This window comes from Ursus arctos, unplaced genomic scaffold, assembly GCF_023065955.2.
Source record: "Ursus arctos isolate Adak ecotype North America unplaced genomic scaffold, UrsArc2.0 scaffold_3, whole genome shotgun sequence".
NCBI classification, from domain to species: domain Eukaryota; kingdom Metazoa; phylum Chordata; class Mammalia; order Carnivora; family Ursidae; genus Ursus; species Ursus arctos.
In genome coordinates, this window is record NW_026622985.1 from 58233492 (window position 1) to 58249648 (window position 16157).

Sequence of the window (16157 nt, forward strand, 5' to 3'; positions counted from 1 at the left end):
TGGCCAAGCTGGTGGGTCTGAGCTGGGTCGTAGGGGCAGTGGTGGGTAGACAGAGGGAGAAGGGGGAAGAAGGAGCTGCTGGGGGGTATATGTAGGGGTGCGGCAGGTGGGAAAGAGCCCCAGTCTGGCTGCCTGCCTCAACCAGAAGAGGTCTGCGTGGAGTATCCAGGGAACTCGGCTTGCTGGCCAGGGCCCCCACCTCCAGGAAGCATGGAAGGATTCATGCCGCAGAAGAGTGACCTCAGTTTTCTTGGGAGCCCCACAACCTTGGGTGCTCCTGGTAAGTCCCTCCCCTCTCTGCCCCCACCCCCTGCTGCCCCAGGTGCTGCAGGCAGGCCCCATCTCCATGCAAGCCGAGCGCAGTGGGCTGGCTTTTTGCCTCCAGCCACTGGGGCTCTAGCAAGGGCTCAGGAAGAGGTAGCTCAAGGGGGGGGACCAGCTAGGGGAGGTCCCAGTGGTGATGGGCTGTAGGCAAGGGGCATCAGCTGCCCCCCGCCCCCCCACCCCCAGTCCTGTGTTTCCTTCTCCCATTTCCTCTGCCGTGGGGCTGGGTTTGCTGAGCTTCCAGCCTGCCTCAGGGGCTGGAGGGCAATTCGGGGTGGGAAGGGAGAGTTCTTCTGGCTTCAAGCTAGGACTTGGGTCAAACAAAGGCCAGGGGAGCAAGGGGCTGGTGGTGCTCAGGGCTGGCGGCTGAGGAGGGAAGTGAAAGCAGTGTCTGGGTTGTTGCTCTCTGTGGTGAGGCCCTGCAAGGCTGGGTCCAGAGACCTGGGCTGCTGAGCCTCCCCTTCTCCATTGGTGAATCTCTGTCTTGCCTGAGTTTGGCTCAACAAGGAAATGCAAACACAGTCCTTTGTAAATCATCAAGGGCTGTGTAAGCAGGCATAGGGGAAACCGAGGCTCAGAGAGGGAAGATGCTCACCCAGGGTCACTCCTGGCATCTGCAGCTGAGCCCTGTCTGCCGTCCCACTCTGCTGTGCCCCAGCGGAGACTCTGAGCAGCGGGAGAGCCTGAGAGGTCAGGAGGGGCTGGCGCCAGGAGGCTGATGGCCTGTGTTTGAAACACTCACATGCTGGACCCCGAGACGGACTCTCAGTGACCAGGTGCGGCTCTGTGTTTTACAGAGGTCTTCTGGGCACCCCCTCCCCATTTCCCCTAATTTGGAAGAACGCAATACAGAAGCACAAAGAGTAATACAGCAAACACCTCGTGCGAGCAAAGGCTGACAGCCCTGTAGGGGCCCCTCTTCATGCCCAGCTCCTCTGGTTTCATTGATTTATTTGTATAATCTTAGTATCGACAGGTTGGGTCTTTGATGTTTCTGCATGGGCGGTGTGTGCTGAGCTGGGTTCGAGCTTTGGTACTTCCTTTTGACTCTGAAATTCCAGGATTTCAGAAATGACCAACTTAAAAAAAAAAATGCAGGTGGCTCCTCTTCTCTTCAGGAATGCCATGGTGGCTCAAGCTGCCACACTGAAGTAGCATCTGCAGCTGCCCAGCTCTGGGCCCTGGGGGCCCTTGCAGGACCTGGGGGCCTTTCCACGCTGGGGTTGCTGGTAGAGAGCCCCTCCTCGTGCCCTCCGCCCGGCCCCGATGGGGAGCGATTCTGTGAAAGCTGCGTGGGGGATTGACTGCGCCCTCCAGGGAAGTCATGCTGAAATAAAGTCCTCTTGGCAGGGGTGCTGTTTTTTCTGCGGGGCTGTCTGGCTTCATTAGGACCCACTCTGTCAGGCCAGCAGCTGGCCTCTCCTCAGTCAGGGAGGACAGAGCCAGGCGGCAAGACTCTGTGTTTTTCCCCTTGAGGAGGGGTTGTGCCGGTGGCTGTGGGAAGAGACGACGAGCCTCACTCCCCTGCAGGCCTGGAGAGAGCCACAGACAAGGATGTGGTCCCCTCACCTCCTCTTCCCTTTGAAATTGCGAAATTCAAGGCCCAGAGAAGGAGGGGCCCCTGTCTGAGGCCTATCTGAACACCAGTGGCAGAGCCAGGCTTGGACCCCAAGTCCGCTGGTCCCCGGACCAGGCTTTTTTCCACGGCCTGCAGCAGCTTGTGAGCCTGGCAGGGAGCAGAAAGGCTACGGTCATCCACCAGCCTTCCTCTGGGTGGTTGGTAGGCTCGGACTGCTGGGCTCCTCAGAGTGGACGGGTAAGGCTATCTCGAGATAGTTAGGATCAGAACATCTCTTTAATCTGAAGGACTTGCGTAGTGTGGGCAAACATGCAGGCTGTGTTACGCGCCTACGCCCCCCAGCACCCAGAGACAAATGTCCTCATCCTGCACCCCTCCCATGAGGAATTAGACGCTTAAAGAAACTTCTCTTGGTTGGAAAGCCTGGCTGGGTGCTAGAGGCATGGTAGGAGTTTGACGAGGGTGCGTCTGACCGAGGAAGGCGATACAGGACCACCCTCGTCATTGGGGTTTTGCAGGCTGAAGCAGGGAGTTTGAAGCTGGAGTTTGGGTGACTCACCACAGCGCCCCCTTGCTCTCGTCATCTGCGCGGACAGCCCTGGGGCCAGTTACGCGGCAGAAATGGCAGTACTGGAATGATGCCTGGGGGCATGTGGCTGGGTGTGCACATCTGTGTGGGAAGGTGAAGGCCGGCGAGGGCCAGGGGCTTTTCCAAGGCCCGGGAGCCAGGAACCAAACCCAGGCCTGACCACTGCACTTTCCCATTGCGTCTTCTGGAAAGATGTGTCTTAAAAGAGCAAACTGGGGCCCAGGGAAGGATGGAGAGACTAGAAGAGTTTCTAAATGGAAGCCAGTGAAAAGAATGAGGACTTTGGTGTAGAAACGCAGAGGTTCAGGGGTTCTGTAACCCGTCTGTGAGATCAGGAAGACATGGGCCGGACGGAGGAGCCAGATCGCTCTGTAGTGTTGCACGGTGCCCAAGAGACAGGCTTGAAGGCAGAGGGGTGCTGGTTCCTAAAGCCAAGAGCTCCAGACAGTTGGTTCCACTTCCTCAAGCTCTCCTTCCCCCCTCAATGCTGTGTTAACTGTTCCAACTTTACTAACTGTGTGACCTTGGGTGAATCTCTTAGTCTCTGTGCCTCAGTTTCCCCATTTAAAAGCAGTAATACTGCCGCCATTATAGGGTAGCTTTAATGGTTAATGAAATAATACATGTGAAGTGTTTCTAATGGTGCTTGGCACATGATAGGTCCTCAATATATGTTGGCTTTTCAAATCTTATTTGTGACTACACTGAGAAGCTTTCAGTCAAGCACATGACTTGCTTTAGCCGGCTAGTGTCGAACACGGCGAGTGTGTGAAAGGTGACCTCTTAGTTCCATGTCTGCGGGTTTCCCAGCACAGATGTTCCAGGCAGAGTTTGCAGTCCTGACACAAGTTTGCACAACTCCTAGCCCCGGTAAGGGTTCTAACTGGGGGGTACCCTGGTCACACTTGTGTTGTAGGAAGAGCCCACTGCGACAAGATGGAGCAGAAATGCTGGTCAGGGACTGGCTGTAACAACTCAGCTGGGGAGCAGGGCACCCTGGTCCCTGGCATGGGCAGGAAGGGGATTGACAAGGGTCCTCAGGAGGTGTGTTTGACAGGATGTGATGGTCACCTGGGTGGGGGCAGGGCAGGAAACAGGAGCTGTGGGGATGACAAAGCCGACTTTCACAGGTTCTGAATCCAAGGGGATAAATGTCCAATCCTTTCTCCTTTGTCCGACAAGCCCTGTTTTCCAGGCCCCTCTCCGTCCTTGGCATCACCTCTCCGGAAACCCAGCACATCATTTCCTCACCTTTGTTTTCATAGTCTATGGTGACCCGGGCCAGTGCTCTCCCCACAGCCCAGGCTGCCTGGTTTGGTGATGGCGTGGTAACCATTTCCTCGAGCAGCATGGCGGGCTTCCAGAGGCTGCGCAAGTAGCAGGCAGTCTGCCATTTCATTTTTCAAGTGGTTGAGGACTTATTTGTCTCATTAGGTTTGAAGGATGGCCTGGTGTCAGGGGCTTGTTGTCACTTTCACACCAGATGGTAGGACTTCACCTTCCTGTCACCACGGCCAAGGTGGGGACTTGATGTTTCCATAAAGACAATAGTGATAAGTGTCCATTATTGAACATTCGCCCCATGCTAGGCACTGGGCTATGGACCCTACACATGTCACCTTGTTTAAAGCTCCCGATACTATGGAGGATGTACTAGTATCATCTCCAGTTTATGGAAGGGGAAACTGAGGGACGGTTATGTTGTTTACCTCCCATGTTAAAGGCATCGGGACAGCCTAGATGCTCTGTGTCTCAGGCACTGGGAAGTGACCACATGCTGCCCATCATGGTGACCTGTGTCCTGGTCTCCTGGTTCCCATTTCTTCAGTTTTCTTTCTCCCCCCACAGCTCAGCATGGAGCTCAGGTGTTAGTTGGCCACTGAAAACATAGAACCCCCACCCCCACCCCTTGCCCCCCACCGTGTATTCCTTTGTGCCCCAGCAGGGTCTTCATCAAGGCACCTTTGTTTGTTAGGAAGAGCCTAACACTCAGGCTGCTTTTGTAAGAATTTAATTTTTCTAAGAATTTAGAAAAAATTCGTAGACTCCAGTGGTGGGCAAGAAGTACAGCTCTGGGAGCCCTGGAAAAGCCCTGGAAACTGAAAGAAGTGTCTCTATCAGGCTGTTGCCTGTTCTTCCCTGTTGCTTATTTTATGCACCAGGGCTTCTGTGTTACCATTTCTATCATAAGGCATCTCTCTGCCATTTTTGACATTGCTGACTGCCTGTTTTGCTCAAAGCCCATTTGCTCCTAGGACTGTGTAACAGCACCGTCTCCCAGCCGTGCCCCTACTGCCGTGCCCCTTCCTGCCTTCCTCTGCTTCCCTGGTACACCAGAGTCCTGTGGGGTTTCATCCTTGGCCACCACCTCTGCCCTTCCTCATCCTCTCTCTGGGAAATCTTAGCCCCTCACAGTGGCAAGGACTCCTCACGTGCTGGTGTTGTATAAACCTATCCTCAGCCCCGATGCTCTCCTGGGCTTTCCGTGTGTCAGGTAGCTTCACCTAGGGGTCCCACGTGCACCTCCAGCTGCTCCCCCAATCCTCCTCTCTGCTCTGTATTCCTCATTTCAGTTGGCAGCCCCACTGTGCACCACTAACCCCCCAGAGATTACCCTGAATCCTTCCTCTCCCCCATCCCACACCCTATATGTAAGTGACCAGCAAGTTAGTCTGCTTTCCCCTCTGTACCCATGATCTCATTTCTTGTGGCTGGTGGGAGTGAAGGGCACCTGCCTGCACAGCCGCTGTCTCCAGGGGCCTGGATGCTGGGCGTGGCCAAGGCTGGGTCAGGGCAGTACCAGACATCTGCCTGGGATGGCTACCTTGCCTCGGGAAGGCAGGAGTTCCCAAGTACATTCAGCACGGCCTCCTGGGCTCCGTCAGAACTCACGGCCCTGCCAAGCCTCCAGGGTCCCCTCTGCTCCCCTGGGGCCGTTTCCTCAACCTACTCCTCCTCCAGCCCCACCTGGGGCCTCTCCCTCAGGACGCTTCCCTTGGCCCTCGTAAGAGGAGGCCCTGCTGCATGAAGTCCTTGGGATGCAGGGCCCTCTCTATGTGGCAGAGGAAAGAATAGGCCATCTGCTACAGGGCTGCCCTGTCCTGGCTTGTGTCCCCACAGGCATAAACACACTCTCTTTTTCCTCTGCAGGCAGCTGCAGCCTTCCAATGCCCGCAGGACCCACTGCCTCGCTCTGGCCATTGCGGACATCATATGGCGGGCCGGGGGCCGTGAGAGAGCCGTGGTCACACTGTGAGTGCTTCCCAGGGTGGGGCACGGGGCCCACTCACACGCTGGCCCAGCTGCAGGCAAGCTGGCTGTGTGCTTTACCATCCTCGGGGCAGTCGTCTTCCCACCCAGCTTGTCTGTGTGTCCTCCCGGATGCCGGCCCTGTGTGCCACACCAGCATGGGGAGAGGCCCGGAGAGACCTCCACGCAGCTCCAGGCTCTTCTTTGCTGGGGTCGTGTGCCTGCCTGGCCCTCCTCCGTGGGAAGCCTTGGGGGACACAGCCCATCAGAGGAGACCTCTGGCCTAGGCAGCCTGCTCCCCTATTTCTCTGCTCCGGACCTCTCAGGAGCCAGTCACCCTCTGCCCCATACCTCTCTCCTAGTCCCCAGAGCATGCTCCCATTCACTGTCACTTGGACCCCCGTTCAGTGGAGGAAGAAACGTCCCCTGCCACTTTATCATGCTGTAGGTAGAGGACGCCATCCGTGGTGCACATGGGTGGTTTGCCGGCTCTTCTGCCTGGCCCTTCAGAGTGGAAGCATCACTTCATCCCAGGCCTGTGGCTAAGCTTAAGTAAAAGGGGTGCCTTTTGGGGCCAAAGACTACACTCTGGTGGGGTACAATGGTCAGTAGAGCATACTGCTTAAGAGAAGGGGTTTCAGAGACTAACTCCCAATGCTGGGAGTTTATTGGCTGTGTGACCTTGGGCAGTTGACTCAACCTCTCTGTGCTTCATTTGTTGACTCATCTGGAAAATGTGGATGATAGTAAGGATTATCTGGTAGAGTGACTGTGAGAATTAAATGAGTCAATCTAAATAAATTGTATATAATAACTGATAATATTATCTATCCATTTAAATCCTTTATCCGTATAAATAAAGGGTGTGTAATAATGAACATCAAGTGCTTAGGACAATGTCTGCTGTTCGGTATTATTGTCATTGTTCCTATGGAGTGCTTGTCCTTGGTGCTCGTGTTCCAGTGAGTACGTTACTATGCATTAACCCTGGCCCTTAGGATCTGCACGGCAGCCCTGAAGGCAGATGGGGCAAAAATTCAATTTCTTCCCGTTTTCCAGATAAGCAGACAGAAGGCCAGAGAGAGGCAGCAGCTGCTCCCAGCCTACGCAGCAGGCTAACGGCACCGTGGGCCCCCCACCCAAACCCGCTTCTAGTGCCTGCCCCTGGGCCGCACACGCCCACTGTTGTGTAGACAGATGGTGATGGGCTTGGGGTGGGGAGTCCCAGGCCAGAGTCTGGAATTCCTCACGGCCCTGAAAACGAAGGGCAAGTCAGCATCCCTTCGTCTGGAAATCTGTTTGTCAGTTGTGGGTGAGAGGCAGACTCGCTCCTGCCAGGCCCTGGGTTTGGTTACCCCGAGCTCTCCTTCTGCTGTCTTTTTTCCGTTCCTTTCCCCACCCCCACTTGTGGCGTCCTCTGGGCCCAGCCCAGTGCGTGAGGTCAGACCGGGGAAGAAATGAGAAACCCTGGGTCCCGTTCTCTCCCCCGGAGCCACCTTCCGATTTGTGCTCAGTTAATGGCACATGTGGTTTCGCCCTGGCTCAATGGCACGTCTTCTCTCCATGCAGAGGACTCATGCATCTCCCTTTCCTTTTTAGGGCTTCAGGAACACAGCAGTTCAGTCCAACAGGGAAATACAAAGCAGATGGAGTCTTAGAAACAGTACGGCTTTCTGGAAAATTATCACGCAACCTTTGGCTTTGTTTGGGGACAGTCTCCTTTCATATAAGTAAATCCTCCCTCCGCTGGGGATGGGCCAGCCCTCCCTGCAGCCCAGGCTAGCAGATCCTCCACCTGGGATTGGGGTGGGGGCCGGGTTGGGGGGCTGGGGAGCGGGCTCTCGCCAGAACTGCTCTTGTGGCCAAAAGGCTGATGGGCATCCTGTCACATGGAGGCTGTACAGAGAAGAGCGGCCCCTGCGTGATGCCTTCGGGCAAAGCCGCAGCCGTCTCTGTCCCTCTGTGTCTCCTCAGCACCCTCGCTGGGGTCGTGAGAGGGCAGGGGAGTGGCGTGGAGACAGAGCGGGGGTTAGAGAGTGGGGGAACAGAGCACCAGCCATGAAGCCAGACCAAGAAAAGGAAAGAAATGGGAGACATGCGGATTATATCCTCACACAGGGACATTTCCCACAAACGCGCCTCCTCTTCACGGAGGGTTTTTGTTTGACCTAGTTTGTTCCCTTTGACCTAAGTTTGGGCACATGTGGCCCTAGGATCCTAGTTAGGGGTCTCACCTGGTTGGGTGTTTTCTCTACAAGTGGCTTTTTTCCCCGAGCTGCCCGACAAAACAAAGGAGACAGACTCACGCTTCCCGCTGAACTCAGGAGCTGGCCCAGCAGTGGCCTGTTGGATGGGATGCTCGCCCTGGCCCCCCTGCGCCCCCAGGTGCTTCTCGGATACCTGTGACTGGCCCGCAGAGGTGCAGCCCCACTTGTCAGGGCGGGCCATGCGTGATGCTGGCTCCTTTGCTTTAGCTCCCCGGTGTCTCCATTCCTGGGCTCTGTAGGCCTGGTGAGGCTGGCGGGGCGGACTTGACCCCAGAGACCCCAGCTGGGCCCTGTCCGCCTTTTAAGTCGCACATAGGCATGGGGGTGCCTCACTGCCCAGCTCTTGGGGTTGCCACTGACTGCAGGGACATTCCCAAGTGGGGTCTTGTAGCTACTGAAGCCGGGACGGGACACGGAAGTGTCTGTGGGGCTCGGGCGGCTCACGCTGTGGGTTCGTGTCTCCCCAGCTCACAATGTATAGTTTGACCTGCTATGAGGAGCTGGTGACTTTTCTTCAACAAAGCATCCATCAGGTATGGCCCATGGTTTATTTGGGGGGATGTGCGTTGTTAAGCCATCTGCTTTCTTTGGTGGGGACCCTGCTGGACACAGGACCTTGCTTGGTGTCCTGGCTGGCTGGCTGTGTCCTCCAGCACCGTGTCTGCTGGAGGGGGTCTGTGCACCCGCTCCTTGCTGTGAGATGGGGTGGGACACGTCCAGGGCCTGAACAGCACAGAGTGCTACGGGGATTCAGAGAAGGGCTGTAGCCTCGCTGGCTTTGTGGAGGAGGGAGTTGAAGCCTCCATGGTAAAGGATATGATCTCTGGGGCCTTCAGCCTGGGTTTGAATCTAGGGTTCAACCCTTACATAGTAGCTCTGTAACCTTGGGCAACTTCTTTAGGCCCCCTGTGCCTCAGTTTCCTCATCTGTAAAATGGGGCTGATAACAACTGTACTTAGAACTAGTGCCGGGCTCGATGTTGTCATTGACTTTAGCTTTTGTTGTTGATGTTATATGATCACCATTATCATGATTATTTAAGGCCCCCTTGAGACTGTTAGCTGTGGACATGTGGAAATGAGGGGGACGCATTACAGAGGCAGGGTGCAGCACGAGCCAAGGCCAAGAGATGACCTCTGAGATCCCCAACCGCAGGGTCTCATTTTCTGATGTCTGTGTGTCAGGACGGAAGGAAAGAAAGAGCGCTGAGCCCTTCTCTCCTGGTGTGCTAGCAAATGCTCCGTGCCTCCTCTGTGCCTCTCCTTCAGCCTTCTGAGCTGTGGGACCAGCTCTTTTAGGCTCTGGAGAAGGCAACAGAGGATTTGCTGGTGAGCCCAGAGGGTGGAGAACTTGCCAGAGGTGGGACCAGGCTGGACACTCCTGCTGCTGGAATATTCTCCTCTTGTTCCCCGAAGGTGCTGATGGTCTGAGCATAGCCTAGGAAGAGTGCCAGCCCTGACGGCACAGATGCTTCTTGGGTAGGAAAATGGGGCCTGCTCGGAGTCATCTAGGCGCTGATTCACCCCACATTTTCTGCCCCAGAGCTGTTGCCTAGGGATAATTCAGCCCAAGGACCCTGGCCCATGTCCTCAGCTTATGACGCTGCCTTTTCTGCACTGACTGTTCTGTCTGGCCTTTCTGGGAGGTGTGAGGGAGGGGCTCTGACGTGGGAGGGGTCCTGGCCTCCGCCGGCCATCACTTGCTCCCTGTCCCTGGCTCCCTCTGGTTCTCCATGGGCGTAACCCAGTGGGCTGTCTGCTGATGCAGCATGCTCACGGGCTGGTCCGGAGCAGCTGTGGGGGCGTGGAGCAGGGGCCCGGGCACCTCCTCTAGCTTATCCCCCGGCCACATGTGGCCTCAGGAGCATCACGGCCTCAGTTGCCTGGCCCAGAAAACGGAGGATGGAGCAGTTAGCAGATACTTCCCGCTCTTAATGGTCCAACAGAGGTTTTTAAAGAAGAAGCTTAAACTCATGGAAAAGAACGTCTTCTAAACGAAGTGCCAGGAGTGATCTAAGTAAGCAGGAAGGCTCCTACTCTTAACTGCTCTCAGCGTTGTGAAAATGCAGCGGTGCGTCCCCGAGCCGAGCGAGGCCCACTCGGACGCCGTGCGTGTCATTAGACCAGGGGATAGGGCCCTGGGCACCTGTGCTCACCCCCGGGAAGTGCCCTGGGAACCTTCTAGGGGCAGAGGAGGGCCCTGGGGCAATCGCTCACAGGCTCCAAGGGCCTGTCCTCACCCACCAATGGCCCCGGCCGGGGTGGTACCTCAGCAGCAAGGCTTTGTACGTCCTCGTCTGTGAAATGGGGTCCCCCTCCTCCCTCGGTCCGTACCCCAGGGTGTCGGCGAAGCCCAAGCAAGACAGCAACTGTGGAAGCGGTTCAGAGAGTGGGGCTGGTGCCAGGGGAGGGGCTGCCTTCTTCCTGTCATTCCTCGGGCCCCAGAGCGACTCCCCCTCCTCACTTGGCTCTGGTCCCTGTGTGCCTGCGGTCAGTCTTTGGCCCTCCTCACCCGGGAAGGTGGTGTTTTCCCCCACCGTTTAATTATGTTTTTGCTGGAAGCCGTTGAGCTGCCTCAGCACTACCCTCACCAAATCCATTTTTCATGGCTTGGGCCTAGGGGTTCCTCGTGCCAGGCCTGGGAACGAACACTGAACCATCTCTGCCCAAAATAAATAGCCTCCTTGCTGTGTGTTCATTACTGCTCCCCCTCCGGGAGAGATGTCTGGCCACCCCCCGCGAGCCGGCAAGGCCCCCACCCCTGCCTCCGATTGGGGTTCCGTGGTGGGCTTCGGTCTCTCCAGGGCCCGAGCAGGGCTGGAGAATGGCCCTTTCTTCCCAAGCGGTACCAGACATTTTTCCGGACCCTCTGGTGGTTTCCGGCCCAACCGCCTGTCTGGGGAGCTCTCCTTTCAATGCAGGCACCTTGCCCTGTGGCCTCCCATGTCTTGGCAGTTTGAATTTGATGAGATAATTTTAATAAAATTTTTTTTTAAACAAAATGGAATATTGGTGCCATTCAGTCGTGTTTGGCAGGGGCCAGGAGCCCCAGGCAGCGTCTCCACCCCGTCCCCCCCCACCCCCGCCCCAGTCGTCTCACTAACCAGTCTGCACAGAGGGGCTCGTGCGAGGCTCCTGGGAAGCTGTCCTTGAGGGAATCCCAAGGACTGTCGACAATGTTGGCCCGCATACTACCAGTAGTCCTCCATGTTTACACAGACGCAGGGCGTGCAGCAGGCTCCCGTGTCCCCTGCCTCATGCAGTCCTGCAGTGACACGCATGGCAGAGGGGAACAGACCGAGAAAATGTCATGGCTCCCCCAAGACAATGTGTGAGTCCGTGGCAGCAGTTGGGTGACCTTTCAAGGGGAAATGGAGATGGAGAGCTCTGTCACTCCCCCAGGCAACACAAAAGTCTGCAGGAGAGCTGTGACAAGGGTGCCAGTCCTCCCAGGCCTGTGTCCCCCTGTGCAAGGATATCACTAGTACTCTGCAGTGACCAGAGCACTTCCACAGACTCGGTCTCATAGAATGTGCACCAGAACCCAAGGAAATATGCCAGGATGGGATTCATCATCTTCATTTTGCAAATGGGGAAACTGAGGGCAACAGAAGCGAAGTGACTGGCTTGAGATCAGAGAATTATGATGAGGTTGATTTAAGATTGTTGTCGACTCATTTATTCCATTTGTAATCCCCCCCAAAGATTCTGTTATTGATAAATTTTATAAAAATAAGTTAATTATATAAAAATGATGTCCTCAGGGCTCTTCTGTGCTCCAACCGTAGTAAACCTGCCCTCTCTTGCCTCTGGGCCTTTACACGTGCTTTTCATCTTGCCTGGAACAGCGTTTCCTTCTCTTCTGATTCTTTCTCGTCCTTTGGGTTTAGCTATCACTTCCTCCAGAATGCCTTCCTTTACGTTCCTTCTTTCCCTTAACCTGAGTCTGCTTGAAGTCTCTCTCTGTGTGTTTCCAGAACACCACTCATTTCCTGTCAGAGCAGAGCCCTTCCTCCACTCTTTTCTAGGTGCTTCTCGTTCTTTCTTCCCTGAGTTACTTTCCATGAAGACAAATCCATGTCCACCTTGTTCACAAACATAGACTCAGCAGGGAACCATCCTCTTGGCACAAAAATTCACACAGAAATTTTTTTTAATGACTAATCGAATTACTGTATGAAAATGAAGACTATGTTTTGAAGGAAAGAAAAGATAATTTTATCAGAAGCTTGAGCTGAAATAATTACCACAGTTGAGGACCATATTTGGCTCAGAGCTTCCTGGCAACCCAGGCAAAATGGAAATATGATAAATTATATCATTCTTACTGTTTTGGAAAACAAGTTTCTTTAGGTCTGGTTTCAAGTCCACAAAGAAACTGACCACACATAAGGAACGCTGACTCTGGGAAGACAACATCTGCCCTCACAGCTCCCAGATGCGGACGGGTGTCATCCCCAAAGTGGTATAAGTAAGGTCTTCACACTGCACTGCAGTGGGGGGCTGACGTTGCCCTAGGGAGCCCAAGTGACCTAGCCCATCCCCGGAGGCCATGCCCACCACACAGATGGGCAGTGCAGAGCCAGCATTATACTCACGGCGCTCCCGGTGTCAGGCCCTGTTCTATGGGCTTTACAGGGGTTATCTCACTGACTCTTCACAACACCCTGAGGAGGGTAGGTCCTATCCTGTCATCATCCTCCTTGTTTTACAGATGAGAAGACTGGGGGACAGGGAGGTTAGGAAAGGTCGCTGTGCTAGGAGTGGCACAGCCAGGATTTAAAAACCCAGGCAGCTGGGCTCTGTGCGGTGGGCTCTAACCCAGAGTTGGGACTAGGGCGAGACGAATAAGCTGCTCACCTCGGGTGCAGAATTCAAGGAGGTACCCACATCCTCAGTAATCAGCAAAAGTAATATTTTAATATCTAAATTAATCCAAAAAAATCCACGATGAACAAAATGCCAAACATTTTTGAAAGACGGGCTCTGTCCTTGTACTTGCACGGCTCACCTCACTCTCCCCTCCTAACCCTGACTCTGTCCCCCACCCGCTCTCTGCTGCTCTTAACACAGTGCAGGTCTTTGGAGTAAGGGATTTGGAATCCGATGGAGCCTACCAGCGGTTTGACCTTGGGCCAGGTGCTCAGTTTTTGAGCCTGTTTCCTTGTGTGGCAGAGGGCAGTATTACCCATACTGCCACACAGGCCTGTGACAGCTCTCAGTGTGACGACGCCCATGAGACAGCCGCGTGGGGAGGGAGCTTGCATGGCAAGCTTCCAGGCCTCGGACGTCACGGCCATGCTCCTTGGTGGGCAGCATGTCCGCTCCTGCTATCACTCAGGCTGGTGTGCTTCCCATCATTTAGGGGGCCTGCCGGGGAGTCCTGGCAACCTCTGGGACCGGGCTAGTGGCAGTTGGCTCAGGGTCAGGCTGCTCCCCGGGTGTGTCCCCCGCCCCGAGGAGGTGAGAGGGGGTGCAGACCTGGTGGGTGCTCATCGCTTTCTCTTCTTCCCAGTTCGAGGCGGGGCCCTACGGATGCATCCTGCTCACGCTGTCTGCCGTCCTGTCCAGGTCCACGGAGCTGTGAGTGTCCTCCTCCCTTACCTCCCGGGCCACACTTGTCTGTCTGGTTCCCTATGCCCCCGACCAGAGCCCAGGGCCACGCGTGCTGCGCAGTGGGCGTGTAGTGAGCAGGGTTGAGAGGGTGAAGGAAGTAGCGGAGTGGGGGACGGTCAGCGGTTCAGAGCTACCTTGTCAGTCTCCCTGTGTGCTCTGGGGCTGACTGGAGAGACACCCCTACCCATGGAGCTTTTGGTCCCCCTGGGGCCCCCAGTGGGACAGCGGCGTGTGCATACTTAAGCACACATCTGGATGCCCCTGGTACATGTGCGGGGATGGACAGTTGAGGCAGAGGCCTGGGAAATGACTGAGGGCCCCCACCAACTCAGGATGGGGGGTTCACTGTAGGCCATGGCAGTTGGAAAGCTGCAACGTTTGTGTCCAGGGCCAGCCCTGAGGACACCTATGGGCGGGTGCCTAGGGGCCTTGGAAGCAAGAGGACTTCAAATCCATGCATCCTTATCAAGTGCAGCCTCCTGAGCTGCCCAAGAGCTGGACTTTCTCCATCACACTCATCCTCCACGAGTTTTCCAGGCCTCTTACCCGTATCTGTCACCTGGGCATTATGTCACCAGGGAGGGCAGCAGATTAACAGCACAGTAACAATTTCGTAAAGTACAATTGATTACTGCTTCCTTTTCCAAGGAGAGAGCAGACTCCAGAGGGCATGGGGGACCCAGGGAATGAGTTTTCACTTTGGGGGGTGCTTGCTGTGGGGGATGATTTGGAAACAACCCCAAGTAGGTGGGCCCTGAGGAGTGGGGAGGCAGAAAGAATAGCTGTGTGGTGTCCAGGCTGGGGAGGCCCCGGGCAGAAGGAGAAACTTGCTCCGCGTGGCTGGGCCTGGCCAGGGCCTGTCCTATTCCCTGCAGGCTCTGGCTTGGGTGGGAGGAGGACGTGGGGGCTCTGTGGCCTCATGCCGCCAGCCTGCCTGCTGCTTGCTGCTACTGACCTTATTAAATGTGGTGCACGCACAGATTTTCTAATGGCATTTTTCTTCTAATCCTGCCATAATGATATGATTCATTCCTGGCCTGGACTCACGTGCATGGAGACCATAAGCCGCACCGCCTCCTCCCCAGGCCTGGGTTTGCTAATCCCTGGCTGCCTGGGTTGGGTGGGGGTCTCTGGGTGTGTGGGTGAGACCCCTGAGCTCATGGAGGAGAAGCTAGGCTCTCAGGACCAGGCTTGGTGACATCTGACTGTGTGATCTCCTGGGCCTCAGTTTCCCCATCTGTATGGGGGACCCTCTGGCTCTGGAGGTCTATGACTCTGATCAGAGTGTCTCTGTTCTGGAGGTCACCGGGTCAGCTCTGCAGGTCCTGCTTGCCAGTCTGGGAGCTGTTTACCTGTGCGCCCCTGTAGGGAGCAGCTCTGGCGGCCTTCTCCATCCGCAGGGGCCTTCAGAGCCCCATACCCAGGCTACTCTTCCCATTGTCCGGAGCTAGAGGACTTGGGCTGCTTCTGCCCCCTCCCTGCCCCATCCAACCAAGCCAGGCAGGGGTCAGTCCCTGCCCAGGGTGTGGCACCTGGGAGGCATCTGTGGGGGGAAGGCTGCCCTGCTGGGCCTGCACAGCCTCATGTTGATAGGCCTGAAGTCTCACGCCTGCCACAGTCCTCCCCTCCACTGTACACATGCAGGCATGCAGACACACAGACAGACAGACACACAGGTACTACATACACAGTCATGCTGATAATATACAGACACACAGACATAGGCATGCATATACACGCACACACAGAGACCCAGAGATACACAGATGCACCTCCACAGACACGCAGACACATACGTGCACGAGAAGACAGACAGACATGTAAACCCACGCAGACACATACACACAGAGATATACGGACAGACAGACACGCACACAAACACAGGCACACGGACCCACAAGACCTGCCCGGGGTCACCTCCTTCCCCTTGTTCTCAGGACAGAGCAGTGAAAGTGTGTAAAGATGAGCTCCCTCCCACTCAGGCCTCCTGAGGACCCTCCCTGGGTCCTGGAGGCCGATGGTGTCGGAGCCCCCAGGGGCAACGTTGGTCAGCCTGTCCTCTGCCTTCCAGGAGGACCGGCGTAGAGGCCTGCTTTAGCACTGGACCCAGCAGGGCACTGGTTGGGTTTGTCTTACTCCTGGGCCTCCCCTCCCCTTCTGAGAAGGCAACACAGAGGACACCCTCATCAGCAGTGGGAACGAGAGTAGGCAACATCCAGAAAGCTTCCCCTGTACCCAATCCCATGCTGCAACATGTTACACCGGAAATGTGCCTCGTCCCCACACAACCCTGTTAGGTGGCACCAGTGACTCCCATCAGCCTCCCCAACTTTCAGAGGAAGAAACAAGACTGGCCCCAGGCCCACACAGCTCAGCCCAGACAGCCGGGCCCCAGACTGGGTTTGCCGCTTGGTTTCAGGCCTGAGTCTCTACTCCTTTGAGCCTGAGTTTCTCACTCTGTGAAAGGGGGATGATAATTCCTGCTTTACCAGATCGAATGAAGGTTTATAGGTCGAGTGCTTGGCTCGGCTGCT

At 55.7% G+C, this 16157-nt stretch overlaps 1 protein-coding gene across 2 annotated transcripts in view; it reads left to right on the plus strand.

Moving 5' to 3' along the window:
* MINDY4 (MINDY lysine 48 deubiquitinase 4) overlaps nt 1–16157 on the plus strand; it is a 103354-nt gene that overhangs the window by 58174 nt on the left and 29023 nt on the right. Inside the window, exons 10-13 of one of the 2 annotated variants that reach the window (XR_008956355.1) lie at nt 5643–5744; nt 7341–7471; nt 8476–8541; nt 13523–13590. Coding sequence is in view for 1 of the 2 variants with exons in the window: in XM_026508713.4 (XP_026364498.2) it covers nt 5643–5744; nt 7341–7404; nt 8476–8541; nt 13523–13590 (300 nt within the window). In the remaining variant the exon portion in view is untranslated. Of the gene's footprint in view, nt 1–5642; nt 5745–7340; nt 7472–8475; nt 8542–13522; nt 13591–16157 lie in introns of those variants that run through there. The other variant, XM_026508713.4, reaches the window with a different exon arrangement.